Source organism: Calypte anna, chromosome 3 (assembly GCF_003957555.1).
Source record: "Calypte anna isolate BGI_N300 chromosome 3, bCalAnn1_v1.p, whole genome shotgun sequence".
Lineage (NCBI taxonomy): Eukaryota > Metazoa > Chordata > Aves > Apodiformes > Trochilidae > Calypte > Calypte anna.
In genome coordinates, this window is record NC_044246.1 from 32,664,566 (window position 1) to 32,691,145 (window position 26,580).

General features: G+C 40.1%; 1 protein-coding gene across 1 annotated transcript; it reads right to left on the bottom strand.

Annotated features, from left to right (window-relative positions):
* RAB32 (RAB32, member RAS oncogene family) lies at nt 1–21,646 on the bottom strand. The gene is made up of 3 exons (XM_030447494.1): nt 21,214–21,646; nt 3,891–4,168; nt 1–1,502 (listed from the first exon to the last, which is right to left on the bottom strand). Exons 1-3 carry the CDS (start codon nt 21,440–21,442, stop codon nt 1,353–1,355), a joined length of 657 nt encoding a protein of 218 aa, XP_030303354.1. The 5' UTR covers nt 21,443–21,646; the 3' UTR covers nt 1–1,352.
* Nucleotides 21,647–26,580: the final 4,934 nt, after the last annotated feature.

Consider the following 26,580-nt stretch of genomic DNA (forward strand, 5'->3'; position numbering starts at 1 on the left):
TACGATGCTCAAATATATTTATTTGTCTCTTAAAAAGTACATTACTCTTTAGATTTAAAAAAAAAGACAGCCTAGGAAATCTCAATACACATTTAAGTATATCCAATCTGGCACATACTTCATGCTGATGTTTAAATACACAAGCAACACAAGACGTAAGTCAGTAGCAATGAGGTACAAGGACAGAAGAACACCTTAAAATGAAGGGAAGCTTCAAAGACTTTCAGCCAAGTAGAGACAGACTTCCAATCTCTCTAATCCTTTTGATCATCATTTGCTGCCAAAAATATATTAATTGTAACAAGGGCACAAAAGCATCTCAGTATACAGTTACAGAATTAGGTAAGCCAGTTCACCAGCTCTGAGTAGTCAGAAGAGTGCAGCACTGTTCTAAAATTGAAAAAGATAGAGCTTGGGTTGGTTTGGGGTTTTTTTGATAGGCTAGCAAGAACCAGTTAAGCTATTTCCTTCAAGACATCTCCCCTCCCTCATGGGATTCAGAACCATCTGAAGACAGAAGGAAAAAGAAAGTTAATCATCACAGGACAGTAGACAGAAAAGATACTTTTTGCACTCCTGGTAAAGTTTCCAGTGTTAGCACATGAAAAAGTAACTGCATGTTTTATTTCTGGCTGTGCATAGGGGTGAGGTTACCATAACTATGTGCCAGCAGTACAATGGCATTCATTAATGTCTCTCATATGTAAAGCTGAATATATTCTACCTTAAATGACTGGAGATGCATTTTTCCTAGTTTATAACTATACATTTCCCCTGTTAAGAACAAGTGTTTACCCATCTTATTTTTAGTGGTAAAAGCCATCTACTTCACTTAGACCCAGTAAACACAAAGACAGGCCCATCTGTCATTGGCCCCTTCAAGATTTCTGGATCGAGACAGATCCTCATGGTGGGCAGGTCATTATAGGGACAAGTGTGTAGGCAAAAGGGTAGGACATTACTGGTGAGAAAAGTTGACTTTAAAGGTGAAAGTGTCTATTTAGCTAAAACCATGATAAGTGAGTCCTATTTGGAATGTAGCATATGTCCTAGAAGCAAGCTAGACGCTGAATGTTGTCTTTGTTCCTGTTTAGGAGTGTAAACACTACCTTATGTTCTCAAGTAAGAAGACACTAATCAGACATAGATGCAGCCACTCAAACAAGTGGAGTGATAAGCCATAAGATACTCAGTTTCATGTTAAACAAGAATATGTAAACACCCACAAGAATCACTTATTCAGATAATACCAGATAGTACCCCATATGGATTGTCACAACGCAGCACCATAGCAGCAGTTTAAGGAACAGTCTTGCTGCTCATCCCATCACATTTACTGAACATTGGTAGCATTAGCAGCACTGTGATTTACTCTCTGCTTTCAATGGGTCTAGGTCCAGTTTTGGTTTCCCCACATCATTCTCTTCATTAGGAAAGGCTTTGTAGTTGGCAAGGATGTTTTCCACCAAGAATCGAGCAGCTTCGTCTATGTTGATGTTGTCCTAAAAATGTTGAAACCAAAGAAGTCAGTCTGTTTTTGAAACAACCTCCCATTCCCAGTAGAAGCTGGCTAAATACAAAAGCTCTTCTACAGTCTCATGAACATGACACAAATAGCTTTGATGCATCAGGTTACTGCTCATCCACTTCCATTTTGAAAAAGGTTACCAGAAAGGTTTGAAACAGTTATTCACCCATAATAAAAATAGGGTACTACAACTATAATATAGCATGCAGCTGGGGGGTAAAGTGTCTTCAGTTTGGAAGAATCAAATGCTGAAGTGCATATTCTACAAAGATAAGCAATTACAACCAAGCACTCAACTTTTTGGTTGTTTTTGTTTTGTTTTTAATTTTTTCTTTTGTTTGTTTGGGTTTTGTTTGTTTTTCCTGCTTCAGCTGCAGCTTGGATACACCTGTTAGATAAGATTTTTTTCTATTAGTTTATTTTTCTGTTAGTCTAAAATGCCCATCTAAATCATGGTGCTTCATCTAGCCACTCCACATTTGCTTGTGCATGCTTTGAAAAGTCCCTTCACATACCCTCATTCAAAGGTGTGCGTGCCTGATACCCTGATGAAATACATCTCTGGACATCTCACTGAGGGGCCAAACTGGCCAGTGCCAAGGGACCTCAGGCCACAGCTTTGACCTGCTCACCACAGGGCTGCCAAGTTTGGAATTGTTCCTTTTTGTTTTGAAAGGAAATACCACCTCAGTACTCTCTCCTGTCTCCATAAATGTAGATCTAAATTCATTTAAATAAGTATGGTTAGATCATGACAGCATTTGACTTATGACTACTACACTTCCAGTGTGGAAGGAGGATTCTCTTTATTTTAGCATAAGGACATCCACAAGATATTTCAGTGAAGGTTTATAGTCTGTAGTTCTTTTACCTTTAATATTCTCCCTGTTCCATAGGGAGTGGGATCTTTATTACTGATGGCTAGACTGAAATATCAGTTCCAAATACAAGGCAGAGGCAGAATACCAGGATATTTAAGTGGGCAGCATGTAAAGTCAAACTGATTCGTTTTGGTTAGGAAACAAGAACACTGTCCAGAATTTTTGCTAAGCTATTTTAACTACACCTCTTCAAAGTCCTAAAAAAAAAAAACCCAGTTCATAACTGCACTGGGACTAGTATTGTCTGATTATCCTCTGCACCAAGAGCCTTTAGTGTTGCGTCCTAAATGTCACCTGAAATGAAAGCTGTCACTACACTTCCATGCTAAGTTTTATTCCAATGTTAGTTGCATTTTTTTTGACTCATGATGAAGTTGATATACATACAGTGTTATGGGCAAGTGAAGCTTCAGAAAAGACACAACCCAAAGCCAACTCTTCTTATTCTTTTTTACTATAAGGAGTCATAAAATTTGAATTTTAGGAACAGATGAGTGGGTTTGGAAATTATTTGTTCAAACACAAACAAATTATTAGCTAACTTAACTCATTCCTGTGACTGCATACGCTTCTTCCCTATTTAAAGGTGACCAGTGAAAGGCTTGTAACTTTATCTTGTATTACTCAAATAGACTTCCTTTTAAAGGAGTTGTCTAAACATATTTTAGTACCAGTTCATCAGCAGCAGTTAAAGGAAACCGGCAAGCCAAGGCAAAAGAAGGACCTTGAGGTTTAGCTTACCATGTAAAGGAATTATCAGCCATATCAGTATTTTTTCCTGTCAGCCTCACTGTTTTCATCTAAAGGAAGCTTTCATTTTAACATTTCATTTTAAGCAACTGTTTGATTTCAATTAAGCCACCACAAGCTTATCTGTGCCTTGACCACATCCATCGACTACAAGTGTACAATATATGAAGTTACTCAAAAGTTACCCATTTGAGTAAAGCTGCTATCTAGCTTAGCTTAACTTACTATACAAAATGATGTTTTTCTCCAATTCAGTCTTGTCACTGCCTGATAAAAATAACTCTGTGACATTATCACCTGATTAGCCAGTAACAAGCAAATAAGAAAACAGCTTGTTCACTTCCAGCATCTTACCACATCCTACAGTGAAGACAAAAGCTACAGTTTAAAAACCAGCACCTAAAGATTGTTTCTATCCTTTGGGTAGTTTGGTCAGCATTAGTACTATTAACATCTGAAGAATGACTCTGATCCTGATGCATGCAAGATAACTCAGCTAATTAAGGTTTCCAGTTATTTTTAAGGTTCTCTGAGTTTAAGATGCAGTTCTAATCTAAACCACGTATGCTGCAAGTCTTCCTCAGGAGTCAGCTAGCCTCCACACCACTTCCAACCACTGCTGAACACTGGAAACTTCACTGTCACTTCTTATACTTGATAATTCTATTCTCCACATGGCTATATTAATCCTTTCTTATGCCAGTACTTAAGAGTTTCTTCTTTATGCTCACCTTGGCAGATGTTTCAAACCACCCAACAAAGCCACTTTCTCTGCAAAACTGGTCCATTTGAGAGGGATTCTGGTTGCCATCTTTCTTCTGGTCACACTTGTTTGCAAGAAGAACAGCAGGGATGGGGCTGCCATTGGGAAGTAGTACTTTACTGTCCAAATCATGCTTCCATTTTGAAACAGCCTCAAAAGTGGAGCCTCTTGTGACATCAAAGACCACAAAAGCACCAACTGCCTCTTTGTAATATACTCTGGTCATATTTCCAAAGCGCTCCTGGCCTGAAAGAGAAGACAGTAACAGAGTAAATTTATATTTAAGCATGAACAAGTCAGTGTCAATGCAATTCTGTCCCAGGCAAATACATCTAAGTCTGGCATTCAGGACTACTCACCTAGTTCATACAACATTGCCTCTTCTATTCTATGTAAGCTTATTGTAATGACTTTTATGCATATAACACATAACAAGTCAGATGTTAAAAGCCATTTGCAATTCCAGCTAACACTATGATATTTTTTAACTTACTTTTTCAATGTTAAGTAATGCCTAAAAACACTACCAGCACAGCTATAAGCAAACCTTTATTTCATATATAAAAGCTTATGCAAGATTTAGATATAAATCTATTTACCTCAACTAGAGACACAAGCAAACTCAGAGGCTTTTTCTGAAGGGTGAGCAGCAAGGATTTCTACAAGCTCTAAGGCTAACAGCCTTCAAAGCATCTTCTGAAAATGTTGCCTGTATTATAGATTTTTTTTCCTTAGGGACAAGCTCAAAAGGAGCTGGTTTAATAGTTCTACCTAAATCTGTTATCTTTGACTTCCTCTTTTAACTCTAAGACTTTCACTGGAATAACTGCCAACTATAGGAGTTCCACAGCAATCCCAGGGTTTGAAACAAGATTAGCAGAATAGGTTAAGTACAAAACCAAAACAAAACACAAACCCAGGAGAAAAACAGTGGCCAAGGAGAAAACTAAAAACCCCTTTCTTGTTAAGTATAACTATTGCAGTCAGTATACTTGAAACGTTAGTCCCAGTTCAGTTTTTTTTTCTTTTCATTTGGAAGTTCAAACCAACAAGCTGTGTTTATACATGAGTGGGCATAGCATTGTCAAGTGCTAGCACATTGGCTTGGGAAATTCAGGCTGCTAACATATTGCTTTTGTTTAGAAGTCTTCACTGAGAAGAGCAGTCCTTACATTTTATAATTTAGTTTTACAGTGTGTCATCACTTCAGCTTTTAGCATTTAATGCATGTTGGTTTAGGATACATAAAGAATTTCAATTGGAAACAATTGTCCTCTGTTGATAAACACTGCAGTCAGCCTTTGATTAGCAAGGACAAACTGTTAAAAGAAGAACTGGGTATTATCATGTCTTCAGAAAAGCCAAAAATTCATTAAGTGAAAGAACTTGACAAGGAAAAAAGGATGCTTTTCTAGCTCAATTGCCTCATTTTAATGTCAGTACTTCAGTGTACTGATTAGTTCATTCCCAATAGACGTTTTCAGAAAAGGTTGACTAAGCAGCTGTTAGAACTGTCTGAAAGCTGCAGCAGCTACAGTGAAGCTGCAGAGAACCATAAAGCAGACTTTATTTCTGGCTGTTCAAAAAGTATGATGCTGCATAAAGCAGCATCACTAGCCAGTATATTCTGAGAAGCTGAAACTGAATTTGAGTTTCGTCACTACCAGAGCTCATTATTCTGTGTGAGAACAAGGAGCATGCAAGAGCAAAGTTCTTCTCTTCATATTCAAAGCTCAGGTTTTGAAGCACTATTTATACGTCATGGATTCTAAGGCCAACAAGCCAGGCATCAAGCCTTCATCTCAGTGATTATTTCATGGGAAGAGACAGAACTGATCCAAATCCCCTGAACAGTGTACACAGAACTTGCATAGAAGTAATTCACATTGACTCCCCAGGCAAGATTCTTATGCCTAAAAGGTGTTTTTGGCACAGCCTTACTGCAAGTGGCTGTACCACATGCCCACTGTTTCCATGGACCAAATACCATTAGGGAAGAGTTTGGACAGAAGGCTTTTACTACTTCTGCAAATCAGTTGTTACATCTAAAGAAGCTTTATCTTCCAATTGTGTGAATTTTATTCTTTAAATGGAGCTGTCAATTTTAGTTACATGAAGCCACTTACTGCATACAACACCACACAAGCTATGAGGAACTCCTTCCCTATCTCCCTAGTCACCACTCTTGCCTCTGATTCCTGTAACATGGGAATGCCCCTATGTTAAAGCACCAAATCTTCTGTTCCATTCAGACAGCCCATCCCCTTCCCACCACACAACAGAACCACAAAACAAACTGTAATCTCAGAGTCTACAGTGCTCTGTACCAACCTCAGTCTTCTACAGAATGATTACTTCAGTTTGTCCCTGAAATGGTCTCACAATGGACACCACTTGCTGCCATGCACATATTACTGCACATGAATCTGAAGCAACAAGGGCAAGACTCCCATTATTCCTCCCCATTCAGTTGTTACAGAAGTCTTTCAGTCTTCTTAATTAAGGATGTAAGTTTTTTTTTTTCTAAAAGCTTATGGGCATTTTCATAAGAAAATTAAGTTTTATGGATTAGTTGCAGAAGGGGTTTGACTGGCTGGTACCAAGAAGAGGTAGCATAATCATCACATGAAAACTGAATTATTTTGAAGTTGCAAAAAAGGTCATCAGGTAGTCACTGTTTCTCAGATACCTGTGCATGTGTAGTTAAAGATAGCTATTATCAGTTACCACACTGAAGGACATGACCATTGACTGAATCCCTTCCTGCCTACTGCTCTCCCATCCTAAAAAACTTCAGAGAACATTTAGCAAGAACACCATACTAGCCTGCTATAGCAATAACCCTTGCTGTAATCCTGGACAACTCAGTGTACATACAAGGAAAAAAAGAGACTGAACTAGTAGTGCATCACACCAGTTTACCATAGCCAGCCTTTCCCACCCATCTGGTCCAGTGCCAGTATATACAGTGAGCTGGAGAGCTGCAGTGAGTGCTCACCAACCAAGACTGCCTGGAAGCTGGTGGTTCCTTGCCAGTTTTCATGCCAGTATCCCCCAGCCTACATGAAGCTTTAATGCTATGCAGCCTCCTGACAGAGAGAAAGGCAACAAGAGTCTTGTAGCAGAGCAGCAGAGTAGCTGAATCCCCTCAAAGGGTTCTGACCAGGAGGTGCCACTTCAAGTGGAGTTGTGCTAACTGGCAGGTTCAGGAGCAATGCAGAAGCCAAGGTTAGCTTTGTCCAGGAGCTTCTCCCCTTGTCTGAGAAGACAGCCCTCCTGGTAGGAACTGCACCAAATTGTACTTGATTTTTTTTCCTCTACAGCACACGCTTAGAAAGCATGGGCTTCAGCTGTCCAGAACAATCATTTAAGTATTATTACTAACTGGATTTATTAATAAAAGTAAAAAACCATTTTGCTCTTATAATACAAGTTTTAGATATGGATAAGATAAATACAATTTAAATTTGGGTGAAAGCAGACAAATGATGTGCGTACCAGCATAAAAGCTTTTCTCTTCTTAGGTTTAAGCTTTACATTAGAAGGATTTGATACCCCTCACCCCTAAAAACACAACTTCAACATCACTGTAGTTATAGAGACTGCCTTTTAGTAGGTCAAATACACTCCAGTATGATTGCTACCTTTTTCTAAAGTAGCTCAAACTCCAAAACAGTTTGATACTGAGCTGCTTTCACCTCTAGAATTCACATCCACTAACAATAAACCTGACTTGCATACTAGCTTATTATGAGTGTTCTTCTGACCTGTCTGAAGGCCTACTGAGGATGGATTTATTATTTTTACTTCACAGAAAGAAGACTGAGGCAAAAAACACATTGAGGCAAGAGTTTTGCTGTGGTAAAAGATATGTCATGAGGTAAGAAGATAATTCAGAATAAACTCAGTAAACTTTCTTTACAGCCCTGTTAATACTGACAATGCACATGCTGAACTTCTGGTAGGGGGTATAGAGCATTCTAGACAGCCTTTTGAAAATTTAGCAGGATGTTCAGGCAAAGCTTTTGCAAGTGCAAAAAAAAGAAACCGCAGAACACAAAACTCCTCCAAAGTCTGGTGTCTAAAGGAGAATTATTCTCTGTTATTAAAACTAGATGGCTCATTTTTACCATGCTCAGTTCAACCAGGGATTTATCATTCTCTATTCTGTGTCCAGCAGAAATTTTGTTGTAGCCATTTGCCCATGTGCAAGAAGAGTTCTGAACACTACAAAAAGTGGATCATACCCCCAGAGGGGAAAAATGCTAAAAGTGATCAGATGAAACTAGATTTTAAATCTCCAGTATGTATAACAACATAGGGAAAAGGTAATACTTGCTTACTACAGCAGTTGGGAAAGGACAACATAAGACTAATCATCCTGGGAAGTCTAGTGCCTTGATGTGAACCTGTTGGTACCACCAAGGTACACCTTCTCTTTGCTTTAGGAGTTTAGGGGTAGATGAGCTAAACTACAGGACAGGATGGGGATCAGAGGTTTTGTTTGGGGGTATGGAAGTGGCTCCATGCAATGCAGTTTCCTAACCACAAAGTTTTCACATCTAAATGACTCTACACATACTATCACCACATTTTCCAGGAATTGCAACATCATTAAGTGAAATACTTGCATAATGTCAAGCATCAAGAACTAATATTTCCCAACAGAAGCATCACAGAAATTAAGTTTAGTTTCAAACTCTATGGGAGCTTGAGTTATTTTTGCTTCCCAATTTACATTGTAACAGGGTAAACTGTAAGCTAATAAAAACAAACACAAAACCAAAACAAAATCTTGCAAATAAAAAAGCTACAAAAAACCCCAAACTGTAAGCAGGTCTGATACTATAAGCTTTATCTTTGTCCTTTACCTCACTGCACAAGATAAGTTATCATTTTAAGATTCACATAGTGTCAATCTTGCCTTAAAGAATTTGTATAGCAATCTTCCCCAGTTTAAGGAATAAACTAAGCCCTTTTTATCACAGCAGTGTGACTTTGGAGGTTCTTGCTTTTAGTTAGCAGGAGATATCCTACACTGCTACTATTATTTCTTAACTGCTCCTACATGATGGGAACTGAGGCTAGAAAAAGCAAGTTAAACATACAAATGGCTGCTGGATATGCATGACACTGAATTTGTCAGAGATCCTTTCCACAATCTCAAGGAGAGTAAAATGCCCTATCTAGAAAAAGCTTCCCAGCTATGGAATTTTGCTGCGAAGGTCAATTTTGGTTTAACTCTATCAATACCAAGAGTATAGTACAAATTCCCCTACCTTGTAAAAATGTAAGCTTACCCTTATCTCAAGCAACAACCCAGAAACCAGAATTGCATTATCTGCATTTAAACTATTAACATCCTATCAGGAGTACTGATGGACAACTGGAGAAAGTTCTTCAAAGCCCTTCTGTTTCAGGTGAGACTAACAGCTCAGGCATCATCAACAAGTAAGAGAAAAATGACCATGGGTTATAAAAGCCTGACAACTAAAAGAATGATGGAACAAATAGTTTGTTTCATTGAAGTAATCTAGTTCAAGTTCTCTCTGACAGGCTGATCAGCTTAATGGGTGTCCAAAAGCTAAAAATTTAATTTTAACAAGTTTGGCAGTTCTACATCAAATAATCCTAAACTACAGATGTATAGTCTACACTATAGTCACCCAAACGTCAGTGTACAGCTAGCTAAAGAGTTTTATTCCAAAGTTGTTTGCTGGAACTGGAAGATATTGCATTGAAGCTTTTCAGATTTGGGTTTTTTGGTTGTTTTGTTGGGTTTTTTTGTGGTTTTGTTTGTTTGGTTTGTTTTTTGGGGTGGTTTTTATAGTTTTTCTGCTATACCAAATAAAACAGAGTTGTCAGGAATCTGATAAACAGCAAAAGCTGATAGTTTACAAATGGCAACAAGTTCTTGCCAACATTGTCTTTCAGAATACTTAAATTCAGAGTTCAGTTACATTAAAAGGAAGTTTAACTTAAACAGAAAGAATACATCACGTAGAAGTTTAATTTAACCCAAGACAAAACAGCTATGCAGCAACACTGCATTAGTGAAGAAAATTATCAATAAACTTTGTAAATCAAATAAAGTTCAAAATACATAAAAGTAGAATCCTGCTAGTATTTTTCAGTTATTCTGCTTATTTATCAACAGGTACTACACACTGTAGGGAACCTGGGCATCACAAGACCCTTAGTAAGTTATAGTAAATAGTTTTAATAAATCCCTTTTAGTCTGGGAATATTTGAACATTCTCCTTCCATTATGTGAAGCGTTCTCAGATTAACTACTTACCATGACCACTAATAGACAATTAGTCATGCCAAAATTCAAGAAGGGTCATTAGTGACAGCCAGACTAACTAATTTAGCTGCCAAAACCACAGAATGACAAAGTCTTTGGTTGAAAGAGACCTTCAAGACCATCCAGTCCATGGCTCTTAGGTCCTTGCTTATATTCTAACCTTATTGGCCACAGTGTGCAAGCACAGTGCCACAATTTAGGCTTCTGTACCAAGCTGTACACAATTCAGTTATTTCAGACATTTTCCAGGACCACAAACTATGTATGCTTTTATAGACAGGAAAAAGCAGTTCAAGAGTGAGTGAAATCCCCTTCCAGTTTTCCTTCTGCCAAGGGAAGGCACTCTCCTTCCTGCTCTAGTTGAGCTGTTTTATAAAAGCTGTTTCTCCAGCTTCCTAGATTTCTAGGGTCAGGCTTTCTTTCACACACTAAAACCAAGAAACACCTGAGTGGCAGCTCCTTATCTACAATCCCAGATCTCAGTAAAGTTTGTCATTCAGTGTGGTAGATACAAGCTAAAGCACTATCCAAAATGGCTGGGCATGCAGCCCAATCCAAGTTCCACCGTGGCTTTCAGAAGTCACTAAGTCCTTTGGGATACAGAGGCAAATGCAAACTTAAGTTTAGGTGCCTGTTGGCTTTACAGCTGGATGTTTGGCACAATAGAGCCAATATTCAGAAATACCATGAGGATGCATCTCTTGGATCTCCAGATGGCTCATGGAATTTTAGCACTACCAGGGTCAGATGTGAGCTGAGTCAGCTTTTTAGCCAGATATAACATTTCTCAACCCATTACTGGCAAGCTACCACAGCTGATTGCATTCCCTCCTTCTCCCCAAACCAGCACAGCTTGTCCCTGAATTATCTACCCAATTAGACTGAATCTGTTACTCTACAAGATGCAGGTTAACTAAACCATTATTAATATTACAGGACATGCTCAAGTGCATCTACCTGCTTTTTCACATGGGTAGTCACCATAGGTTGAGAGCAGACAGACAGTACTAGATGACTCTCCACTTCTCAGTCACCTCTTTAAATTGTTAGCCCAAAGTTGCCACAGATTTAAATCAGAGGTGCAGAAGCTCTAGCACATGTTAGAAACCCGTAAGAGTTTATAAAAGAATGACTTTTACATTTCATCAGTGTGGAAATAGTACTTGGTATTTGTGGTTGTGATGACAAACACCTAGAGGTTAAAAAACAAGAATAGTGTATCTTCCTGTATTAGACCATATTAAACAGTTTCACTGACTGCACCTTTTAGTTTCTAATAGAAAACAAGCAGCCTCAGATTATTTTAAGTAAATTGCTTGTGTACCTTATTATAAATAAGGAGGTAGTGGGCTGACTGCTTCCCAACAATAACTGTCCCAAAGCATTCAGAAGAATGGTCTTCAGGGGAAAAGTGATCAACTGACTCCCACTTTGCTACCACCTCTGGTTGTGCCTACATTAGAATGTTGTTTTGTTGAATGATACAGTGCCAGAGACCTGACATCCACAATGTAAAAAGTATGAATGAGAGACTCTGTAGTCATTGAAAAGTTATTGAAGAGTATCAGTTCAGCTGCAGCAGTATTTTTATTGTTTAGATCGTAAATGTTAGAAAGATTTCTCTAAAGTTTTATTGCACAGCACAGCCAGCTTCTAACCTAATACTAACCTGGATTTTCAAAATGAGGGACTAGCCTTTCCCTTCACCATTTGCTGTTGTTACACTTTATTCTAACACAAGACAATCTTGACTGCTGCCAGTGAAACAGCAACAGCACTGAGGTGCAAGTGCTCAGAAGTCCAGGCACCCCATTTTCATCAGATTGCTGACCACATCTATCATCTTAATAGATGGGAGAAGCACACCATTCTCTTTCTCAAAGAAAGTGAGCCTTCCTCAAGCAATTGCATTGCAATCTCAGTGAATTTTGCAATAAGACTGATAAACTTCTAGTTAGTGCCTGTAGCCTTGGGCCAACCTGGTGATTTAAGATTGTCCAAATGGACTTTAAGTGCTTACTGTCTCGTCTTTAAGTATTGAGGCACTTATTGTTAAGCTTGCTCTGTCTATCACCAAATCCATTATAGGAATATGGCTGTCTTTATGCAAGTTTTGTTTGTCAATTTACTGTTTAGCAAAGACACAAGAGGGGAAATCCCCGACTAAGCATCCATCCCCAGAAAAGTATCATTCAGCCAAACTAAATGAAAACTGGCTGCCAAGTGCAGCATGTATGGAAAAACTTTGCATTAGTACTTAGAAAAAGTTGACACAGTCCAACCAGTGCCAGCAACAGCATGAATTAGTACTTCCTACCTTGCTTTAGCTAGACTTATTCAAGCAAGTCATCTGCCAGAGTTAAGCTATTTCATACCCAACACCCTATAATCCATCTCCTTTGGTGTGCTGCCATGCAGCCAGAGCTACAGTGATGCTGCACTGCACTACAGCATTTCACAGCACACAGGAGAGCAGTTCTAAAGTCAGTTTGTCTCAAGAACAACTTCATCACAAGACTGAAAAAATGTTAATCTCTAAAATGGTCAATGTGTCATGGCACATTGTGTGTCGTTGGAATTTTGCATCAAATAGCTGCCACTTTGCTCTACCCAGCACTCTAGCCATTTAAAGAACAAGTTCCCATAAGTCATCTGCAGTGACAGAGGCTACTTTTTAGTCCATTATTTGAAAAGAAGCTAAATTTCACACAATAAGGAATACAGGTTTTCATTTTCTGCTAATCCAGAAGCCACTGCTACTTAAAGACTTTTACGCTTTTGATAGACATAATTAAGATATTTATTTCTAAACAAGCTTGATAAACCCGTAAAATCTCATCATTTTCCAAAACAATCTTACCAGCCCATATACCTTTGTTCTGTGCCTCCATACTCAGAGAACTTTGAGTGTCTAATGTTCTACACAGGTGGCTTGAGAAGCACACTGTGCTTGCTGTCACTGCTTACTGCTGATCATGCCAACTTTAACACTCGTAAGAGTTTCACAACAATATTCCCATGCTTTCACACAAAACCAAATAGAAATTCCCTTACTGCAAATCACTTCCTTCTGACATGGCATACCACATGTCAGAACTTCTGAAGTGAGCATTCCAGGAGAAAGAGTTTACAAGACAGAGAGGAAGGCAATGGTTACCACTGGAGTTCAAGGAAGGTGTTTCCCACAGCTAAGAGACTGAATCCCAGTTGCCTTGCTCAGTACTGAAGGGAAGAATCTTGTTTTATACAGCATGCTGGAGCCTTTTTTAGGATCAGGCAGCTATGATTATCTCTTATAAAATGCAAGAAAGAAAATAATCAGTTGAGAACAACCCCTTTAGAGCACTTGCCAACTCAAACTGTACATGCGCACATGCACTTCAGTGACACCATGGCCTAGCATGCACAGAAAGAAAACCAAACTGGTAAGAGGCCAAGCAGAGACATAAACAAGGTGAAGACACCAGGAGTTTGAAGCTGCAACACTGATGCAAGGAGAGTTGATAAAGGTTGGTTTACTCCATATGTGAAAAGTGTACCCCGAACATTGTCTACACCAGTTTGTCTATGAAGGTTAATGCAATTGACTTGCCAAACCAGCTTAATTTCTAACTGATTCAGTATTAAATAGAGAAAGAATTTAAGCTTTTTTTGAGGGAAGTATTGGTGGTATAAATGTAAGTTAATGATTTTTGCCAGGTTTTCAAGTTTTATACTCACACCCAAAAATTTGTCATGTTGTGTGATAAACAGACATGGAATCAGGGAATTGGCTGGGTTGGAAGGGACCTCAGAGATCATCAAGTCCAACCCTTGATCCACTACTGCTGCAGTTACCAGACCATGGCACTGAGTGCCACATCCAGTCTCTTTTTAAGTATCTCCAGGGATGGAGAATCCACTACTTCCCGGGGCAGCCTTGCAATGAGTCTAGAGGAGGGCTACAAAGATGATCAGAGAGCTGGAGCACCCCTCCTATGAAGAGAAGCTGAAAGAAACTGGGTTGTTCTGCCTAGAGAAGTGAAGGCTTCGGGGAGGCATGAGAGCAGCCTTTTAGAACCTGGCAGGGGCCTACAGGAAAGCTGGGGAAGGACTCTGCACAAGGGCATGCAGTAATACAACAAGGTGTAGCAGTTTTAAACTGGAAGGGGATAGATTAATGAAGTGTAGACATTAGGAATAAATTCTTTAGTGTGAGGGTACCAAGAGACTACAACAGGTTACCCAGAGAGTTTGTTCCCATTGCTGGAAGTGTTCAAGCAACCTAGTCTAGCGAAAGGTGCCCCTGCCCACATCGGGGAGTTGGAACCAGATGACAGTAAAGGTCTCTTCCAACTCAAACCATTCTATGACTCTATAATATATACCATTTTTTCTCCAGTTTATTGTATTGCACATAAGAAGTCAGGTATCAGTTCCTTGTAAAGTAGCTTTCCCACTGTCTTTTTGATGAGTATCCATCTTTTATTCTCTGTATCAGTGTTAGGGAGGCATTTTTATTGTCATCTTTTGGAAAGCATAAGGCTTCCGAGCAACTGCTATATATGACATGAACCTGATCTGTTTGAAACCAAGGCTGAGGCTCCATCTATTCCATAGTGATTAGAAGCTCAAGTACTAAGTACATTTACATTGCTGACAGAAATTGAGAGTACCTTATAGATCAGAGCACAACAGAGCAAACTTTCTTTTAAACTTGCACTAGACCAGGTGGTCTTCAGATCATATTTTTAATCCTTTTTTCTTATAGAATACCTAGAAAAGCCTATGGATAAACTCTAACCTTATTTTCAAGACACTCAAAAAGTATCTGTCTCAATACTACCATTTAACTGAAAAGTAACTGAATGGTCCTGCCTTGCATAATCAAAACTGACATACTAAACTGCCTTACAACATTAATTTCAAGACAGTAACATTTTCCGTATGCTTATGGAATTCCACCAGCACACAGGCTTTAAGAAGTGTAGGCATATGGAAAATACCAGAAGAATATCAGAACCAGCAGTTATCATAAGATAACAAATACAATACTTCAAGTAGATATACAGTAGAGTACTAAGCACAAGAACCTTGACCACTATGTATGGTTCAGTATTCCACTGGTAAGATAAGGAAATTGTTTAATCAGCAAGACCAGTAAACATACTTTGCTTCATAACATTTAATAAAAAATTACTTAAACAAGAATTCCGGAAGAGAAAACACTTTGACATCCAGAGTCTGTATTCAGAGATGTCTGAAGGCTGGAGACACAGAAAAAAAACAAGTTTAACATGTTCAGTACTTATTTGGATACTTAAATGTAGAGCTCCAAGCATAACAAATGCTCAACTGAAAGCTCCAACTCTAGTTCAGCTGTTCCAGAAGAGTCACAAGAAAGGACACCCACACAGTATTTCCCACAGAGGGGTGGTTTCTAGAAGGAAACCTACTGTACACCTTCGGTTCTATTTCTTGCCTCTACAGTACTTAAAACCTTTCAACATGAGCATGCCTTCTACTTTCCCCTCCTCAAACTTGATCTCCTAGTCTTGCATATTTCCAAACACCACCCTTAAGTAATTTTGCTCACATGGGATTTACACTCAGACATGTGTGAGCAGGAAGCACTGAGAGATAAGTCACAGGTCTTTCAAATCTTTTCCATCAGTCTGGAGATTTAATCACATCAATAATTCTCTACCCTTAACTGGGAGTTTTCTGACCTGCATTAGCTCTAAGCAAAACAATACTGCTACCATCACCATATGAAGCCAGCTGCTGGTGGAGCCTCCATCACAATATAAACTGGGAAATAACCACTGACAACTTAGCAGTTTCTGGAAAAGTTCTGAGCTCCAAGTTCTGCATCCATTTCCAATACAATTATTTAAGTGCACAATTTCATTTATCAGGTATCTTTATAATAGCAGGGGGAAAAAAAATAAAAAAAATCAGAGCTGGGGGAAGGTTAAACCTGGATCGTCTTGCCTCTACCCTATGCTCACTTATACAGGGCACACTGCACATGGCTAAGCAGGTTTTTCCATGGTTTCTTCGGAGGAGTTGCCATTTTAATGCCTACATTGAGCTTCAAGATGTGTTGTGGGTAAGGACAAGTTGTTACAAGAATACCTTGACTATATTTAGAGGCTACTACCTCCAAGATCTCCATACTTCGGAGAGGCTCCCCTGAGAATCAATTGAAGAGCATGCCTCTGTGGCACAGAGCTATGTATCTATAGGAAAAGGAGGAATTTTTATAGTTGCCCCCAGTAGACTTCCAGGGATGCATTAACTTTGCTTAAGGTTAGCTTTAAACCTTATTTTAGAAAAAATAAAATCAGTCCATAATGCAAGAAACAAGGTAACGACTTGGGACTTAAAAGCAACTTGTCAGTCTTTTGACAAGTCAGTAGCACAAATGCAGACTGAAAAAAATCAAACTATACAGCTGCTTGAAACAGTAAGGTTTTTTCCATGGAACTACACTAACTCACATACTGGAACAGCCTGAATGCCTTTGAAATGCAGCCACCAAAATACACAACAGTACACTGTGTACGTAGTAGTGTACTAGGTGTTACACACCTAGGTTCCACAGAAGGTGCACAACTACCAAGCACTCCACCTTTCCAGAGCACGCAACATTTTCCGAACATTTTCTGTCGCAGTGGAATAAGATCTCTGTGGTGCAGCATCACTTTTGCTTATCTAAGTGAGAAGGCTTGTATTTCATTATTTGATTTGCAAGTGCTGGTTTCTGTTTTAAGTCTTCTTCCCCACCGTGAAGTAAGTTTTAGAATATCCTTTCTTCTCCCACATCCATGGTTTCCTGCACTCACTTTTCTATTTCTCAAGGCTCCCTACAGATGCGACCAAATTAACTTCCAAAGTAAGTTCTCAAAACTTTCACACTTCGTCACATACCTAAGACCATTTTTTCTTCAAAGAAAAGATAGGCTATTCTAGCTCTTCCTTAACTTAGTATTGGAGTAAAATACTGCATCTGATTTGTCCATTCTCTTGGGGACTGGTATACACTTCCAACAAGTTAGAGTTCAGGTCTTTTCAAGGAGACAGACAGGAGTTTAGTAACAGACTTTAATGCTACAAGCCTTATCATTCAACTCCTGAAAGCTTGTGTAGACAGTGTTTAGAATACTGAAGCACAATCACTCTTCTAATTTTGGCCAATTTCATAGCCATGCTATGAAATTCCAGTTAAAGCATTACTTCAGTTTTAGTACTGGAAAAGTGCTTCTATTACACAAAAGTAATGCAGAATTGCTCAGATTTAAAAACAAATTTGTCAAACACTTGTCATTAGTGACTTTCTTCAGGAGAAGCCCATCTCAAGTGGTCCTCTATGACTTTAACCACCCCCATCCTCCAGCAAGCAGCATGTTCCTACAGGCTGATGTGAGTGACAGTGACAGTCAAACTCATCAAAAAGCAGTAGCTAATACTCCTCACTTGGTCTTATTAGATCAGATCAAAATATTTTGTTATACAGAAAATCCTTAAAGTGTACTTTTGGTCAGAGCATGCTTGTCACACAGGAATCTCTAGTGTATTGAAATTGACTTAAAAGCACTTCCCCCATCATTAGGATTCCTTTTTTTCTGTCTCTTTAGCACCATGACTCATTCTTATCTGCTATTTATTTCACAGGTTATGTCCTTTGATTACGGATGTTAACCTGTTTCCAATACTTTCAAAATTTATCCAGGAAGAGATATTTATCATAACTCTGTATGTCAACATAAAAAACATGAGTCATGCTTAAGGGCAGCTAGGGTCTAGATGCTCTGCTCTTGTAACCTGCTCAGCTTCTTTCAGAATATTCTGTTCTGCAACCAAGACAATATGACAGTGACTGCTAAGTCTTATTCCCAAGCTTTTTTATCTCCATTATTCATGGAGCCACAACGTGTGGCTATAAACTAAAATGGCCGAGTATTTCTGGAGTAGATAAGTCTTGACATAACAGTTCTCTTCTTCCTCCTTCACTATTTCACCTCCCCTCCCCTTTGATTCTGCTGCAGGAATTTGCATGACTTTGTACCTTACAACTAGGCAGCTATTTTCACCAAAAAAAAAAAAAGGATAGGCAGCGTAACACTCATGCTGTTTGACAGAATTATCTAATCACTAAGAAAAAACCTCAGCTAGCACAAGAAATTGAAATCACTCAGAAACCTGCTGAATTGCAATACAGAGCTCAGCATTCATCATTTTGGCTATGATCACACCAGCAGCCAGCACAGTATCTGTATCACGATTTTTTCCTGGTGACTGACCCACATAGTTAGTTTCTCTCACTGATTTCAGTACAGAACCTGAGACTGCAACACCCAGCTCTTTGAGGAAAGTTTTTTTATGATGCACTGTGAAGTATAATCTTTGATCTACAGAAAAATAATGTCTTGCTGTGCTTAAGGGTTAGACTTGATTGAGAAGCCTTTCTAAATGCATCAAAATCAATTCAGAATGCCAGCACCATATTGCTTGCAGGGAAGTCACATGTAACATTACTTACCAGAAGACTTAGATCTTTTCAAGAGATCTAAAGCTGTTCTGTCTGCACACACCAGCAGACAAAACCTACATGCACTGTTGAAAGCCAGAGGACAGTTGGGCTAATGAGTAAAAGGAAATGACTATCACATGCTCAGATACTTCATTACACACTTTCTTAAAGCGCTTTAGGGAATATCCATTATGACCATATAGAAGCCTGGTTCTCCAATAATTTCTATAGAAACCTTTTAACATCCTCAGGCATTTCAAAACATTCCTGTGTACCAATGCAGACAGCTGCAGAACACAGCCACAGGTTGAGGCCTTTAGCATTTTTAAAGCCATGGATCAACCCCTATGGATACTAAAATCCCACTTATTTTAATGTTTAAGGCATAAATGAGATGTCAACTTCTACAGGAGCCTGTAATGTTAGTTTTCCAATGGCTTGGTGTGGTTTTGTTTTGTTTTGTTTTTTTATTGGGGATGGACCTCTTAGAAACAGAAAACCTGAAGTACCAGAACAGCAATAAGAGTTTGGAGTGTAAATTCCAAAACTTGTATTTTCCTATGGAAGGACTAGTCAGGAGTTTCACACAAAACTACGCATCACATTGTAAAACAGGAAAAATATTCCCCACTCACTTTGTTAGAGCATCATTTCCAATAGGTCTAGAAGTATTATGAATAGTATATAGACATTTCAGTGACAGGAAAATTTTTAGTCAATCTATCAGCAATATTAGCAGAAGCCTCCACAGAATTATCAGTAGCTTTTAATTCAATATGCACCAAGATACATTAATGAAAACAAGAAAGAGTGAAAATTCTGTATCATGAAATTAATGCATGGTCATAGTGACAGGACTTCCATTAATACAGTTTCTGTCCAAACTTAAAAGTTACAGCTACCTCTTTGCCTAGCCTTTTGAAACAGAGTGCTTTACCAAAGCACACAGAAACCAAAGGCTGAGAAATGAAAACACAAGTGTTGTGGCCTGCCAAACTCCAGGATAGTCTCCCCTCTTTAATCTTTGGCACCCCAGACTTGTTCAAATACATCCATAGTGCTGTGGCAGCTTGCACAGATGCTGCCAATTGATTTAAAGAAAGTTAAAACTTATCCATGAAAGGAAAACACCACAGAAGAAAGCTTGCCAGCATTTTACTTGTTATCCAACAGAGCTATTAGAAAATATTCTAGTTTGCCCTACAGGCCAGAAGCAGAAGTATCTATGACACATGTCAGCACACGGCAGTAAGAAGGAGGCTTTTTAGTTTGAGGAACCATATAATCATATTTGAAGTGTTTTAAGATAATATTTGGAGCATAAAAACCAGAAACTGGCATTCAGCTGGTCAGTCACAGGGTAACTGCAGACACATGTTGCACTTCCTCTTTTCTGAACTTCCACTTTATCAATACAGCGGCCATGGAAACAGTAATGACCAGTTGTTATCCATCCTAGTATCTTCCAATAGTGTAAGTATTTGAAATAAAGTCTACTTTTCCATGTCCACAGAGGTACTCTGATTGTGACAGAGAGAGAAAACCAGAGCTGCAGGTTAATGCCCAGGCTGCACGCCAACACAGAAGAAACTCAAGAGTAACTTGAGATGATTAAGGTGTTGAGGACACTGTCTTCTTACAGGAACACAGCAAAACAGGGTTTATTCTGTGGCATTTAGCATTTCAATATAAGCAAAGTTAACCATGACAGATAAGACACAGGTGTTAACAGATTTAAATAACACATAGGACAGGAATGTCATGCAGTTTGGGCAAGTGAACAGGGCTTTTTTTCTTCAGGACGATGAAGTATATTATGAGACACAAACTCATGTAGAACTCACATAACACAAGTTTCATTCCTTCACTCCACTTTGCAAGGAGACAAGTTACTTTTAAATTAATTGACTCCAGATATGCAGAGTTTGAGCATATGTCCTTTGAGGAAAATTTTAGCTGTTTGAGCTAAACCTGTAAAACCTGTAAGTGTGCTTTGTAAACGTAACCTGCTTGGCAAATATATTTGTTTCATCTAGAGGCGTTATGGAGCCATAACCACGAATGAATTTAAGAAACAGTCATAAACAAGGCCACAAACACCTGTCAGGTGGGTCAGGAGGACCAAGAACCCTATAGGAGCCCTGAAACCTGAAAGCAGAACAGAGCTGAGCAGCTTTTTGAGGACTGTTGGAAACCTTGGGCCAAACCAAGAGACCCGCAACACCAGCAAAAAGGAGGACAGGCAGCCTGTGAAAAGGATAAAAAACTTTGCGCCCTCCCTCTACTTAGGCCTCAGAGGCTGACAAGAAGGGTTGCACGTAAGTAGGGGAAGGAATAAACCAGGCAGACAGTAGAAATACAGCCTCCTCGGCAGAGGCCGGGCCTCAGGACCCCGCAGACAGCCGGGCTCGCAGGCCTCTGCCCTCCGGGGGCCTGCCCTGCAGTGAGCCGCCCGCTCCCCGTCCTTACCTGCTATGTCCCAGAGCTGCAGCCGGACCAGGGTCCTGCTGTCCCAGTTGATGACTTTAAGCGCGAAATCCACCCCGATGGTTGCCCGGTAGTGCTGGGAGAAAAGCTGGTGCACGTAGCGCTTGATAATGCTGGTTTTACCCACGCCCAGCTCTCCGATCACCAGCACCTTAAAGAGATGCTCCCGGCACTCCGGAACGCCGGAGCCCGCTCCTTCCCCGCCGGCCATCCTCGGCCCTCCCGCGGAGCGCAGCGGGGCCCGGCGGAGGGAGGCCGGGCTGCCGGGGGCCCCGGCTCTCCCGCCTTTAAACTTTCTTCAGCCGGCAACTTTCTTCTAAACTTTCCCCTGCTGGCTCCCCACTGGGCCGGCGCACGCCGGGCGGGGAAGCGAGAAGGGGAAGACGGAACAGAACGGGACGGAGGAGAAGCCCGCAACCACCTGACTGCAGTCACAGGACGCGGAAACTCCGCGGCCTTATAAAAGCCCGAGGGGGCGGGAGGGGGGAGAGGAAGCGGGGAGGGGCAGGGGGAGGGACTCGTTCGGCCTCCCAGTCCCGGGATATCGGGGAGGTGAAGGGGCTTAATGGTGGGTCTGGGAATTCACCCTCAAGCTGCCTTGGCCCCTCACCGGGCGGGCTGGGGCTGGGGCGGTACTAGAGGTTGAGCGTCAAAAAGGGGCTCCCAGCGGGGAAGTGTTAAAGCCTTGCCGGTGGCATCCCCCCCACACCCCGCCCGCTGGTGTCTGCGGCAAAGTTTTCCCTCGGTGAAGTCTCGATAGAACCCCTTTTTCTGTCAAGCATTTTCCCTCGGTGAAGTCTAGGTAGAACCCCTTTTTCTGTCAAGCATTTTCCCTCGGTGAAGTCTCGGTAGAACCCCTTCTGTCAAGCATTCGCGTTTTCTCCCTTCTGTTGTGCGAAGTAGTTAGGGTGAACAGATTGGTAGGGAAAAAGAGGTGTTTAACAGGACACCTGAAGCCCCCCCAGTCCCACCCACAGTCACCTCCACCATTACTGTGCTGGTCACCCCACCATTACTTGGGTTTGCCCACCTAGAGCCAGGTTGGGGCGTTTGCACCCAGGCCGCCTCCCTGGACTTCCACACTGTTAAAAATGACGGAGACTCAATATTCTGTTAATGGTTTGATTTAATTAATAAAATTGCAATAAGCAAAACAGCGCTGGGTGCGTGTGAGTGGAGCGGAGACTCCATGACAGCTCGGTCATTGTTAACAACACCTTGGAACAAGGGCTGGAAATGCAGAGTGGGGAAGGGCGGTGCGGAGCTCACCCCGTGCAGACAGCTCGGGGCCAGGGCAAGAGCACTGAGGTAGCCCAGGCCATGGGTTAGAAGCCACCCTGAAATAAGTATCGTGTCCCTTGGCCCATCTGGTACCATGTGTGCAGTTTGTAAATGTTGGTGGGGGGAAAAAACCAAACCAACCTATCAACCAACCAAACAAAATAAAATTTAAAAACAAACAAAACAACACGAAAAAAAAACACACAAAAAAACCCCAACACACACACAAAATCCCACAAACAACCATAACAACAACAAAAAAAATACGAATAACCCCCCCCCCCCCAAAAAAAATACAAAAAAGTCCAAACCAACCAACCAACAAAAAACCCCATCTTTGCTACTATGCTCTCCAAATGAAAGACCACAACTCCAGGTGCCTGTCCTTGTGATGAGGGAATGGAGTTGTGTGGCTATGTGACACACTGTCTTAGTGCTGTAATGTTTAGCTATTGTGTAACCTCCTTACCAGAGTAATTTCGTGCCAGAAAGCAAAAAGGAGTGCTCTGACATGGAAATAGTATGTGACTGGGTGGTCAGTGTGAGCCCAAGTGAAGGTGGATCAGGAGTGAAGGGTTGGCTTCAGTGGGAAATAAAGCAATGGTTAAAACATCCAGTATGTGATCCAGCAAGCAAACATCACTCAGTCCTGATTTTATAGTGTTTTATTGCATTTACTAATTCCTTTGTTATGCTTTAAATTAGTAGCTTCAGTAAAATAATCCAGACTTTCTCAGTTGGTTTTGCACATGCTTACTTCCATGTCACAGAAAGGTAATGGATGTAATGTGGAGTGGGAGTGGGTGAAGAGAGTTGCTGAATGGCAAAGTGAGGCAAAAAAGCTAGACTTCTGGGAGAAAAGCTGTGTTTATAGATTTTGGGTTACATTTATTAATTTAAGCATTGGATAAATTGCTTTCCTTGCGCATATGAAGCAGAAATTTAAAGCATTTCCCACCATTTTCTACACCTGCCTACTCCCCTCTTTGTCACGTGTGCCATAGAAATCCATTACTCCTGTAACTTACTTTATTCCTCCTCATTTTGTAGGAGAATATACATCATATCAGACAAGTGAGAAACTATACCATTCTTAGTAAACTGAAGGACTTGAGTATACTTGAAATCAAGAGTACAAAAGAATCCTCTATGTTAATTTATTTCTCACATACTGATTTTGTGCAATTAGAACCAACACAAAAACCAAAGAAGTCTATAAAAGTCATGATCCGTTCACAGAAGAGCCACTAAGAGAAACAAGGACAAAATGTGACTGATAATTTTCTGTGATTAATAGTTTGATCAGTTTTAATTAGATTACAGCATGCCAAACATACAGCAGTGGATCTTGCCTGAACTAATAATTTTCCTTAATTTCATTATTATTAATTTTGTTCAAGCTGGCTGATGTCTGCATGGAACAGCTTGGCAAAATTCAGTCATTTGCAGTTCTGTTATTACTGTTCTGTCTCTCTGTGGTGCAGTATAATCAACCATGTATGAGGTTATAGAATAAAGTATAATCACCACCTGCCTAATGCTCCTTATACTGTGAGCTAAATTTTGGTGTCACTTGGTCTTTTGCATGTAATTCTACTTTTTAACTCACTCCTCTTTACCAGTTGAATGACAGCAAAAATCCTTTCTTGAACAAGGGTTGCTGGCACCGTGGTGCAGTAATTTGGATTACATTATTATATTTTACCTTCAGTTGCCTCTACTGGGGGACTGAGAAAGGGTTTTTATTGTGCCATTTTAACTAGCTTATCTGGTTGATTGCCTTTAAATAAGATACTTGCTTCGTATTTCAAATAGCAATTGTAAAGCTATTTGTTCTTTCCTTTCCCTGCACTGGAGATACTGTGAATGAGGAAAAGAAAAGATAAATCTTACAAAACAGGCTTTTGGCATCCTCTCAACTTGAAGGCTGGAGGCTTCTCTGAATGAAAACTGGCTATTTTTTTTTCACAGTTGCAGTTTGCTGATATTAGCCTGCCCATCCACTAGGGTCCTTTGCTAAATGATCAGTTTATCCATATTTTGGAACATTGGCTTTCAAAAGCAGCTGGGTTTGAGGAACTGGCTGTTCACTGGAAATGCTTCAGAAATTATAATAGCCTAATGATCATTACACAATGAATACTTGTAAAATAGCTTTGCTTGTAAGATGACATTATAGCTTCGTTTTTTTCCTGATCCTTAGTGTCTTTTTGTATCTCTCTTCCTTCAAGAATGTTTCTTCTAATCTTTCCCATGTTAGCCTGTCCTCCATTTCCTCTACAAATGTATCTCCCTTCTATTTTCATCATACCAACTGCAGTTCTTAATAACTTCCATTCTTTTTTTTTTGCTGTTTTTACTTCCTTTTCCCTTGAAAGTTTTTCATCATCTGGCCTCTCTTTAGGCATTTCATATTTTAATTTTTTTTTTTCTTTTTCATTATTTCTCCCTTTCATACCCACCTTCCCATTCTTCTGAGAGTATTCTTCTCTGCAGCAAATGTGGCATTCTTCATGTTTCTTCTTGTCAGGCTTTGGTGAGGAAGGGACAGTAACAGGTTCAGCCAGTTAGTCAAGTCAGGAAAGCTGCAGGATGCACATTATTGCCTGAAGCAGAGGGATTTATTTTTTTTTTTTTTTGTTTACTCTCCTCTGTAGTTGCAGTTAGCAGTTAATTTCATAGCTGAAGGGGTGTTGTGAGTAGCTAGAAATCTGGAAGAAGTACAGCACGTGGAAAATTTCTCCGTATCCAGTTGTGGAAGCACAACTGCTTGGACACTACGACTGAACAGATTTTCATGCTGTGTTGTCTGTCTCAATGAGCTTCCCTGCTCAGATGGAGGATGCACAGAACAATTCCTCTGCTCTTCATAGCATTTCCCAGTAGTCAAGGAGAAAAAAAAAAAAAGTGTGTTGTAAACCAGTATCATTATTACAGATTCTACTGCCTGGAGCAGTGTAGGTGACTGAATGCTTTCTTTGAACAGTGGTTTTCTAGGGAAATGTGCCAAAATACTACTTTTCCTGAAAGCAACATAGAAACAGTGAAAATCAAGGTAAGCAAGCAAGGCTGGGAAACTGTTGGAAAAACACTGCTGTCGCCAAGTAAAACCCTGGTCAACAAAGCCCATGCACTGAGGATTGAGATGGGTGGACAATGGAATGAGAAAAGTCCTGATGAGAAAGACTTGGAGGTGTTATTTGATAAGAAGTGCAACATGAGCCATCAATGAGCAAGTGCAGCCAAGAAAGCCAACCATATCCTGGGCTGTATCAAAAGAAGCATGTCCAGTGGGTCGAGGCAGGTGATTCTCCCCCTCTTCTCTGCTCTTGTGAGACCTCACCTGCAGTATTGGGTCCAGTTCTGGAGTCTCCAATGCAAGGACATAGAGCTGTTGGATCAAGTCTGGAAGAGGGCCACGGAGATGACCAGAGGGGTGGAGCACCTCTCCTATGAAGACAGACTGAGAGAGTTGGGGTTGTTCAGCCTGGAGAAGAGAAGACTCTTAGGAGACCTTCCAATAACTGAAGGAGGCCCACATGAAATCTGGGGAGGGACTTTTTACAAAGAAATGTAGTGATAGGAGAAGGGGGAATGTTTTTAACGTGGAAGGAGGTAGATTTAGATGAGACATTAGGAAGTTCTGTAGGTATATGGATAATGATTTTATAGCTGTTGCAGCACTCTTAATCATTAAAAATAAAAATAAATTGAAAAATAAGTGTCCTATCAGGTTCCATAGTGGCCTATTCTCCATCTAAGTATTCTTTCTTCTTTAAAGACCACCAGGCTTGATTTATCTACATAAGCAGAATATATAAAGTTTTGCTATTAGCATTTTTTTTCCAGTCAGCATTCCTTGAGGGAAAGTGTGGAAACAACGTACTTGGGATACTACTGTATTGTGTGACTACCATGATGGTGTGAAGCTGGATTTAATTCCCCAATTGCTTTATCTGTATTTGCAGACAAAACAGTCTTCAGGTTCATCATTCACTGAGAACAACACTTATTTTCTTGTTGATGGGTTTGGTTTTTGGTTTTTTTTTGGGGGGGTGGCGGTTTGTG

What these genes read in the sequence shown, in the direction of transcription:
- RAB32 (XM_030447494.1), bottom strand. Translation starts at nt 21,442, where the DNA reads ATGGCCGGCGGGGAAGGAGCGGGCTCCGGCGTTCCGGAGTGCCGGGAG. An exon ending in GCAGCTCTGGGACATAGCAG is followed by an intron (nt 4,169 to 21,213) that starts GTAAGGACGGGG and finishes CTTCTCTTTCAG; the next exon opens with GCCAGGAGCGCTTTGGAAAT. An exon ending in GGTTTGAAACATCTGCCAAG is followed by an intron (nt 1,503 to 3,890) that starts GTGAGCATAAAG and finishes CAACATTTTTAG; the next exon opens with GACAACATCAACATAGACGA.